The sequence below is a fragment of the Lipotes vexillifer genome, unplaced genomic scaffold (assembly GCF_000442215.2).
Source record: "Lipotes vexillifer unplaced genomic scaffold, Lipotes_vexillifer_v1.1 scaffold541, whole genome shotgun sequence".
NCBI classification, from domain to species: domain Eukaryota; kingdom Metazoa; phylum Chordata; class Mammalia; order Artiodactyla; family Lipotidae; genus Lipotes; species Lipotes vexillifer.
The window spans coordinates 51,588-62,353 of NW_006771814.1; the positions used below are offsets into that span (position 1 = coordinate 51,588).

Genomic DNA, 10,766 nt, shown 5'->3' on the forward strand with positions numbered 1-10,766 from the left:
CCCCGCGGCCCCACTGCGCAGGTGTCGCTTCCGCGGGGCGGGGTGGGGGTGAGGTGCGGGGAAGGGGAACGGGTCCGGGGCGCGGGGGGGCGGGTTCGGGGAGTGTCCCAAGAGGCTGGGGTTACGTGGGTGGGTGCCACTCTTCTTAGAACAAAAACCCTAACCGGAATGGAAGTTTCCAGGCTTAAGGTTTGCATGACCAAAAGGCCGCAGATGGGAGGGGGTGTGAAGGAGCCATAAGTGAGTTCTGTTGAACATGCAGAAGGTGCTTCCTTCACGGGGCTCTCGCTCCTCATCACAGAAGATGAGTGGCTCAGTCCAGAGGGCAGGAGGGCCCTGGACATCTGGGCCAGAATGAAAACCCATCAGCTTTACTTCTCCCTTCTGCCTCCTCTGACTCGGTTTCCTTGAACCCAGTGTCTCGGGAGCCAAGTGCCGAGCTGCGGAAGAAGGTAGATGGTTGCTACAGAGACGCCAAACTGAGCACCGGAAGTGGGCAGCAGAGCTAGAGTGAATCAAAAGTCTTATGTGGTGTTTAGTGGTCACGTCCTGCTCCTGGTTGGTTGCGGAAGATGTGGGGTGGTCTTCAGCCTGAGTGATGCCATTGGGGGAGGCGGGGGAGGGGCGGGGGGGAGGAAGCAGGACAGGGACAGGAGAGAGTTCCAGAACCTGAGATCACAATCCTGAGAGGGATGTCACAGCAGGCCCAGGATTCTGGAACTTGGGCTGCCTGCTGGGCCCTATGTGAAAGGTGCAGTAGGAAGAAGGAGTGACAGCTGGCTAAAGGGCCCCCACAATCCTCCCCGACGCCCTAGGAGAGCAGCCTGGCTCCACTTGTCCCAGGGTGCCATGGAGATGGAGAGCGCGGCGGCCTCCACAGGTTTCCACCAGCCTCACATGGAGAGGAAGATGAGTGCGATGACCTGTGAGATCTTCAACGAGCTTAGGCTAGAGGGCAAGCTCTGCGACGTGGTCATCAAGGTCAATGGTTTTGAGTTCAATGCCCACAAGAACATCCTCTGTAGCTGCAGTTCCTACTTTAGGTATAACAGGGTTGCTGGACTAAGCCAAAAGGGGGAATGGGGCTCATTCTGAGACATTTTGGTTCATTTCATATTTCATGTGCCTAAACTTATCTTAAGTTTAGGCACACTGTCAAAGCCCTGGGCTCCTGTAGACTGGCTCCTTTGTCTTCTGAAGAGGCACAGCTAGGGCCAGAGCCTCTTCTGTCTCGTTTTCAACTAGATTTCAAACAACTATTGGTGGGCCAGATGCTTTTTTTCTTTGATTTTCACCCAAACCAACCTTTGGGAAGGTTGAACACCTGTAGTGGATTTCCTACTTAAACCTAGATGACAGTGCCACTTCAGCCACCCCTTAAGCCCCTATCTGAGACTATCTCAAACAGGGTGACAGATTAACAAGGACTGAGAGGGTGGGAAGGGGGATGAGGGGAAAGAACCAAGGAAATATTTTTCAGAAGAAAAAGGGAGTTTGAGCCAAAACTATTGTAACCCAGGAAGTAAAAGACCTATTTTGTTCATGAGCTGAAAATATTTGAGTACTCGGTTCCAATGAAGATATGATAAGTGCGTGCCACCCGTTGCTAAAAATTCTCATTCATCTAGACCTAGAGCAGGGTATACAAAAAGACCAAATAGTGACTTTTTTTTTTTTTTTTAATTTTTAATTAATTACTTTATTTATTTATGGCTGTGTTGGGTCTTCGTTTCTGTGCAAGGGCTTTCTCTAGTTGTGGCAAGCGGGGGCCACTCTTCATTGCGGTGCACGGGCCTCTCACTATCGCGGCCTCTCCTGTTGTGGAGCACAGGCTTCAGACGCGCAGGCTCAGCAGTTGTGGCTCACGGGCCCAGTTGCTCCGCGGCATGTGGGATCTCCCCAGACCAGGGCTCGAACCCGTGTCCCCTGCATTGGCAGGCAGATTCTCAACCACTGCGCCACCAGGGAAGCCCAAATAGTGACTATTTTAAGGTTTGCAGGCCATACAGTCTCTGTCACAACTACTCCACTCTGCCTTTAGTAGGAAAGCAGCCATAGACAATACTAAATGAAAGGGCATGGCTGCGTTCCAATAAAATTATTTACGAATACCGAAATTTGAATTTAATTTCCAGGTGTCACAGAATATTTTTTCCCCCCAAAAAAAGAAAAATATTTTTTCCCCATTTAAAAATGCAAAAAATATTCTTAGCTCACGTGCAGTACAAAAACAAGAGTTGGGCTGAATTTGGCCGAGAGGCTGTAGGTTTTCAGACCTCTTCTCTAGAGAATTTGATCTCTGAGCCCACATTCCCTTAAACTTCCTAGAAAAAGGAAGGAAAAATATATTAGGGCAGGGACTTCTGTCCTCTGCAACACCTAGAGAAGTACCCAGCTACATAGTAGGGACCCAATAAGTTGTTGTGGAATAGTAGTCATTTTACTCATTCAATAATTATTTATTGAGTGCCTATTTTGTGACACGTACTGGAAATAGAACCATGTATAAACATTCCTGTTCTCGTAAAGTTTACCTTCCAGCAGGGGGAACAGGCATTTAATAAATAAAATACATATTACATCATAAGTGCTAGGGCAAAAAAGGAAGATAGAGAGTGGTCAGTGGTAATTTTAAATAGGATTATCACTTTGCTGACAAAGTGACATTTGAGCAAAGACTTCAAGGGGCTGCGGTCTTGGGAAATAACGGAGACCTTGGGGGAGCCTTCCAGGCAGAGTACAAAGCAAAGTGCAAAGATGGAAGCATCTCTGGTGTATTCAAGGAAAGCAAGGCCAGCAGGGCTGGAGCAAGGTGAGGAGGAAGGTGAGAGGAAATATGGTTAGAGAGGTATTCATGGTCCAGATCTCAGAGGTCTTTTGCGGTCCCTGGTAAGGACTTTCTATTTTACTCTGAGTAACAAGGGAAGTCAGTGGAAGGTTCTGAGCGGAAGAGGAGCATAAACTCATAAGGATCATGCTGGTGTCTGGGATAAGACCATAAACTCTGGAGGTGTCAAAAGCAGAAGCAGAGAGATCAGTTAGGAGGTTTACTTCCAATAATCTAGGCAAGAGCTGGTGGTGGCTCACACCAAGAAGGTAGCAATGAGAGAGGTGAGAAGCGATCAAATACTGGATATGTGTTGATTGAATAATACTTGTTTTTGTTTGTTTGTTTGTTTTGTTTCGTTTCTTTGCGGTACGCGGGCCTCTCACCGTTGCGGCCTCTCCCGTTGCGGAGCACAGTCTCCGGACGCGCAGGCTCAGTGGCCGTGGCTCACGGGCCCAGCCGCTTGGCGGCATGTGGGATCTTCCCGGACCGGGGCACGAACCCGTGTCCCCCCAGTCGGCAGGCGGACTCTCAACCACTGAGCCACCAGGGAAGCCCAATAATACTTGTTTTAAAAGTGTATTTGCTCAAGTTTAATTTCCTTAATTAAGATAGAATTTGGTGGGCAATGGGCTGAGACAGAAAAAGACCTGGGTCTTACTCCCAGCTGTAGATACCAGTTTCTCCATCCACAAAATGGGAAAAAGCCTACTTATCATGAAGATAGGAATAAAAGTGACCAAAGTCAAAGTTCTTGGAAAGGTTCTCTTGACCACTGTATAAAACCTACCCTCTTCCCCCCGCTTCCTCACGCCAATTTATTTCCAATTTACTTATTGTGCACACTATTTGGAAAATGTCCAAATTTTCCACAACAAGAGAAGGTGGCGTGGGGAGGGAACATGGCAAACTAGAGAGAAATATTTCAGTGACTGCTAGTTTCTTTCTTTCTTCCAGAGCTTTGTTTACAAGTGGCTGGAACAACACTGAAAAGAAGGTATACAACATCCCTGGCATTACCCCCGACATGATGAAGCTAATTATCGAATATGCATACACCCGGACCGTCCCCATCACACCAGACAACATGGAGAACCTGCTGGTTGCTGCAGACCAATTTAACATCATGGGTATTGTCAGGGCTTGCTGTGAGTTCCTCGAGTTGGAGCTGTGTTTGGATAATTGTATCGGCATCTGCAAGTTCACAGACTACATCTACTGCCCTGAGCTGAGGCGGAAGGCCTACACGTTCATACTGCACAACTTTGAGGAGATGGTGAAAGTCTCGGAAGAGTTTTTAGAGCTCTCGGTCACTGAACTTAAGGATATCATTGAGAAAGATGAGCTCAACGTCAAACAAGAAGATGCTGTATTTGAGGCCATTGTAAAATGGACTTCTCATGACCCCCAAAATAGGAAGCAGCATATTTCAGTTTTGCTTCCCAAGGTCGTTTAGTTATTCTTTTGTGGGATGCTTAATTGCTTCTTTTTTTGGCCTGTGCCACACGGTTTGTGGGATCTCCGTTCCACAAGCAGGGATCGAACCCATGCCCCTGCAGTGGAAGCTCGGAGTCCTAACCACTGGACTGCCAGAGAATTCCCTTAATTGCTCACTTTTGATTCATTTATCCCAGAGGGATTGTCCCAAGAGCCATACTCAGACGTTTGACAGATTCCAAGGCTGTAGTTATACTTACATATACTTATATATGTACATCTACAGAAGGCATCCCCTGCTATTCTCTGGAATTTTGCAATTTTCTTTGCCCTTGACATTGCTAGTTCCTTCTGCTCCAGTTATATTCTCTTTGACCAAGATTCTCCCTGGTAGTGGGGGCAGGAGAGGGCAGGCCTTCAAAAGAATTCTAAAGGGTCTTCCTCTCACCCCTTTCCTTCTGTGAGTTTCCCCAACCAAAATAGGAGTTGGACAAGAGACCAGATCATGAGTATTGCACTCAATTGTAGCCATTTGGTGCTAATTCATGTTATTTTACACATAGAGACATAGATATCCAATTACTGAACAATGACCACAGCTTTTTCTGGTCTAATAGTCCTGTCCAGGGGCCAAGGAATGGACTAGCTCTGTGACCATTTGAGGTGGCTTCTATCTCGCTCATTCTCAGCAGCCAATGTATACCACCTCCAAAACACAAATATTTAAACTGTGAGCTGTAAATTACAAAAACAAAACAAAACATGATCCTACTGCATTCAGAGGAGACTGTAAAACTGCGGGCTTAAGGACATGGGTTTTCCAGACACCATACCTCATCTGAATGACTTTCTGTATTTCCTTCTTAGGTTCGCCTGGGTCTAATGCATGCTGAATACTTCATGACCAATGTTAAGATGAATGACTACGTCAAAGACAGTGAGGAATGCAAGCCAGTCATCATTAATGCACTGAAGGCCATGTATGACCTAAACATGAACGGACCTAATTCTGACTTCACCAACCCACTCACCAGGCCCCGCCTGCCCTACGCCATCCTATTTGCAATTGGTGGCTGGAGTGGTGGGAGCCCCACCAATACCATTGAGGCATATGATGCTCGGGCAGACAGATGGCTGAATGTCACTTGTGAGGAAGAGAGTCCTCGTGCCTACCACGGGACAGCTTATTTGAAAGGCTATGTTTATATCATTGGGGGGTTCGATAGTATAGACTATTTCAATAGTGTCAAGCGTTTTAACCCAGTCAAGAAAACGTGGCACCAGGTATCCCCGATGCACTCCAAGCGTTGCTATGTCAGCGTGACAGTCCTCGGTAATTTTATTTATGCCATGGGAGGATTTGATGGCTATGTGCGTCTCAACACTGCTGAACGTTATGAGCCAGAGACCAACCAATGGACACTCATTGCCCCCATGCATGAACAGAGGAGTGATGCGAGTGCCACAACACTCCATGAAAAGGTAAGACCCCGGGGGAAGGTGGGGTTAGGAGGTGTGAAAGCAAACAAGCCTGGAAATAATGGATGGAAAACAGAAGTGGCAGTATTCACTTTGCAATACTAACTCCTTCATCAAATGACTATCTTTTCTGATTTTACTTATTAAAAAGCAATGCATACACATGTGGAAAAAAGAAACTCAGACTGAAGACTGGCATCAGAAGTGTCCCCTGCCCCCAGCCACCACCACATACACACCCTTTCTTTCTACTCCCCAGTTTTAATCATCTTGGAACTCTCTTCACACAGGTCTACATATGTGGTGGGTTTAACGGAAATGAATGCCTGTCAACAGCAGAAGTGTACAACGCTGAGAGTAATCAGTGGACAGTCATAGCACCCATGAGAAGCAGGAGGAGTGGAATAGGCGTAATTGCTTATGGAGAACACGTATATGCAGTGAGTTCATTTTGTACAACAAAAATTACAGCCCCAGATTTCCTATTAGCAAATAGGTTTACACTACCACTGGGAAGAATCTGAAAGCTTCTTTCCATGGAAGATAGTGGAAGAGGGAGGTATGAAATCACTGGTCCCCCCTCCACCCCCAAAGAGGGCATCCTCAGCAAACAGAAGCGATGGTTAACAGCCAGCTGTGTTTCCTCTGCTGTCCACAGGTAGGCGGCTTTGATGGAGCTAATCGACTTAGGAGTGCAGAAGTCTACAGCCCAGCGGCTAATATCTGGCGCACAATCCCCACTATGTTTACTCCTCGTAGCAATTTTGGTATCGGGGTGGTAGACGACCTCTTGTTTGTGGTGGGTGGCTTCAATGGCTTTACCACCACCTTTAATGTTGAGTGCTATGATGAAAAGACCGAAGAGTGGTATGATGCTCATGACATGAGTATATACCGCAGTGCTCTGAGCTGCTGTCTGGTACCAGGGCTGGCCAATGTTGAGGAATACGCAGCTAGACGAGGCAACTTCACAGGATTAGCACTGCGTGATGAAGTAAGGCATTCCGCCTCGACAAGTACCCTACCTGTATGAGCCTCTTCATTTAGCTAATAAAAAGTCTAAGCAAGCAATAAGAATTCTTTCTTTTAAATAAATGCAGTGTTTAAGCTTGTAAGAGTATTGGAAAATGTTCAACTTAAGGGAGCCAAGGGTTGCATGACGGAAGGGAATAAGAGGGGAGGAAGAAAGCAATTATATTCAATGGTGCAGAGTTCAAAAGGAAAAATCACAGTGCAAATCAGCTCTAAAGAAATACATTTATTTAAAACTTACATTGAGATGATTAGTAGCTATAACACAGAACAAGATACCTTTAGGAACATAAAACAAGCTATCTTACAATGTAATGTCTCAAAGTGTCCTAACTTCTACATCTCCTCTGAGTTAAAGGGGGGCAGTCAAGATTATACTTGCAGTGGATAGGGGCTTGATACTGTCAGCCCAGAAAACTCACTATATCAACTGGAACTAAATATTTATTTTACAAATAACTCAAAGAGCCCCAGCACATGGGTCATAAGATCTTCAACCATGTAGCAAGCACTACTTTTCAGGAGTGCATTATGCAGGAGGATTAAGTTAACAAGTGCTCTATTGTATGTGCTTCACTGTCAGACATTTCCAGTAAGGGTCATGGAGAGTAAGACAAAAGCCCTACAAAGGTAATCAACAAAGAGTGGTTATTTGGCTATCTAATTAAATTCCTTGAAGCAAAATGACTATTATGCTATTGTTATTGTATTACATCACGACTATGAGCTGTTTTGTTTCCAATGACCGAAACCTATTATAATAGTAAGCATTATAACAAAAACAAAAATGGACTATTCTCAAGAAAGTACCAAACTGGAGTGATGAACTGTGACAGAATGTTTAACAGTTTAAAAAAGGGGAGACTGAATTGTTTCTCCAAATATTCTACACTTAAATGACAACCTATAAACACCCTATGTTTCTAGTGTAGGCAGAGAACTTGCTTCACAATTCTACATATTTGGAAAAGACGTGAAATGGGGCCGATGCACTTCATTTGAGGCAAGTACAAAAAAACCCTCCCTTTGGTTATGCCTGATTAGGCCAAGTAACTAAAATATACAATTCAGCTTATGTGTCTACCAGTAGTATAGTGTTCATATTAGAATTATGAAGCAGAGAGTGAAGGATTTAAACACACCACGTCTGCACTAGCAAGAAACATAAAAAAGTGTGCCCTAGAAACGAGAAACTGCCTTACCAGCAGCGTGAGGGGTTTAATATGCAAAGGAACAGAAATCTGCCACAAACGCTATCTTTCTGTCTCTTCAAACTTCTGTCCTACATAAAAAAAGATTTCAAAATTTTTTTGGTCCCAGAAATACAATACAAAATCAAGTAATCATGAGAAAACTGATGTCAATGAATTTTGAGGGTTTTTGTTTTGTTTCGTTTTGTTTTAGCAAAGTAGTTTTGAATTGGCACAGCAAAAGCAAAGTTGGCTATCAAGATACACAAGACTAATCATGCAAACAACTGCAAGTGAGATGTATTACTTAAACACTAAGCTCATGACTGACATTCTCAATATATACACTGATGGTGTACACCGTGGTGGGGTAGGTATAGTTAAAGGATATCCATTCTAAGATATAAGCAGCCTCACTCAAAGTTATGTATAGTTATTACTTTTTGGTATAATCAATTCCTCTCTTTTCCTTCTACAAAACAAAAACAAAAGCAAAAAAGGTTTGCTTGAATACATATTAAGCTGTCTTTTTAAAGCTGTATTTTTAACTGCTTAAATTATCAAACACAATCTTTAAGTTTTCATCAAAAAGGAAATTTCTTTCCCAAAGAGCCATTTTAGGCTGGTCATCATAATCAGAACCTTTCCAAATACTGCAGGAAGTTATTTCCAGTTTAGAATTTCAGAATGTCAGCCTTGAACAGATTTAAGCAAATCTGGTTTCTTTCCTTATTAACAAGTTAGTTAGGATATTTCAGAAACACAAGTTACTGATGTGAAATCACACATGTGAATTCAAATATGAAAATTAGGAATTCAGTAGTCAGGAACCCTGCACACATCATCATGCAAGGAAGGAAGGACTTACCCTCTCTTTCCAGCCATGGCCTAGGCTGCCTGCCGAGTTAAAAAACAACAGTTTCAATCACGTTTTCAAAACCAGATTATACCTAAAGCTTATGAGTTATGACTTCTGCCACATCATGTGAAAAAAAGATAACCCTACAAATAACTTGGTAATGACTGCCTCAGAAGACAACTCTGTGACACAAAAAAAAAAAAAAAAAAAAAGGCAATCAAAAACCTTACACCCTTCTGGAGAGAAACTGGCACCTTAGTGAGCTACTAAATTATTTCAACAGCACCAAGAAAAGGCAGTTTGCTAGCACAGACTATCAGAGAGAAATGAGAACTTCATTCAATGAGCTTTTCTGTCTTACTTGCATAGACCTCTCACAACTACTTAGCACTTCTCAGAATCCAAATAGCTTTTATTAAAATAACTACAAATAAATGGAAATTAAGAAAACAGTAGAGGTGGGGTAGGATAATATATCCTCATATAGAAATAGACTTGCAGTCTCCCATCCCTACCCCGGCCTAAATTAAATGGTTTTAAAGCAGATTTCCAACACATTATTGAAAAAGTTTGTCCTAGGCAGGGATACCAATTCAGAAATTTCAGTTAAGTTCTTAGTATAGAGTCCAAGGGCTAAACATTAATAGTCTCACAGCACACTGAGAGCCAAAATTCCTGGTTGTGCTTTTTTTTCCTTTTGATGTTTGATCCAACTAATAAGATTAACTATAATGGACTAGGGGAAAAAAAAAAATCACTGTACTTGGAATTCACCTTCTAGAATGGTATTCCAGAATGTCTAAGAAGGCAGAGACATTCTGAAAGAAACAAGAAAAGTATACTGGACCCACACTTCAAACCGTTAGAGCAGGAGTCCCTTATGTTAACGGAGTGCTAAAAGTCAACCTAAGTGCTAATTTGCATAAAGCCTGGGCGCAGATAAGAATATCAGAAGAATGCATAAAAATAAATAAAAGATAACCATAGTGATAAATTTTTAAGAGCCATAATTATGCGCCAAAATGTAGTATTCTAGGCTCAGGCAAAGTTCCAATGAAAGTCTAGGGCAACTGGATAAAACATTGTAATAATCCAGGCTGAGAAATAATAATGCTTCTCTTTAGCAACATTTCTCTAAATTGTTACTTCCTTCCCATTTTGAAAAAAGTTCCTTTTAGAAAGGAATGGTAAGGATTCCATACAATATGCATCAGAGCAAAATTTAAAATTGAAGGCATTGTGTCGATTGTCATTGGCATTATTTACACTCATTAATTTATCTTCAAATAAGCCTGCAACTCCCGAAAAAAGCGTTTTTAAATTTTTCAGTGCCTTTGATTTCTTACTCTAGACTAATAATACTTTTCTTCTTAGAGAAGTAAATTTCACAGATATAACTTCCTCTGTATTCAATCAATCAGCTAAAGATCAGTACTCTTGCCAACTACCACCGTCTCAGAGTGATGACTTGAAGTTTATAACACAGTTGCTAAAGAAATGAAAAATACTCAAAAAATGCATGAGCCAATCACAAATTTCTTATCAGTTGTCTCTTCTAGAAATAAACAAGACAGCATTTGTAGATAAACAAATATAAAAAAGTATCCATGCAAACATTCTGAAATCACCTTGCTGAAATATTGTGCTTTTTCCTTCAAATTTCAATCTCACTATTGCACACACCTCCTGTAGATGACGGCTCAATGCATAAATTCTGATCTTGTCAAAACCAACCATTTGGGAAAAAAATGAAAGAGATTATCAAAGTAAATGTGCAAATATAACTGGTGCTTAATTAAAGCATGTTCAAAACATAAGACCCTAAGACAAAGGAGTTAAAACTTGCTGGCAGACAGTCAAGTAACTACACCTGGTTTTTCCACTGATCTTTAGTGAGATCTTATTCAGCTAACACACACACAAACCAAAGATGGATAAAGAC

The 10,766-nt window shown here is 42.6% G+C and overlaps 1 protein-coding gene across 2 annotated transcripts; it reads left to right on the forward strand.

Annotated features, from left to right (window-relative positions):
* Window positions 1-714: 714 nt before the first annotated feature.
* On the forward strand, window positions 715-6,810 carry KLHL10 (kelch like family member 10). Of its 2 annotated transcripts, none has more exons than XM_007447151.1 (5): window positions 715-1,043; window positions 3,785-4,274; window positions 5,132-5,746; window positions 6,034-6,183; window positions 6,402-6,810. In XM_007447151.1, the coding sequence occupies exons 1-5, from the start codon at window positions 850-852 to the stop codon at window positions 6,774-6,776; spliced, it is 1,824 nt and encodes a 607-aa protein (XP_007447213.1). In that variant the 5' UTR covers window positions 715-849; the 3' UTR covers window positions 6,777-6,810. The 2 variants fall into 2 exon arrangements, with proteins under 2 accessions (XP_007447213.1, XP_007447214.1); XM_007447152.1 differs by having other exon boundaries at window positions 748-981; window positions 6,402-6,808.
* The last annotated feature ends 3,956 nt before the right edge of the window (window positions 6,811-10,766 follow it).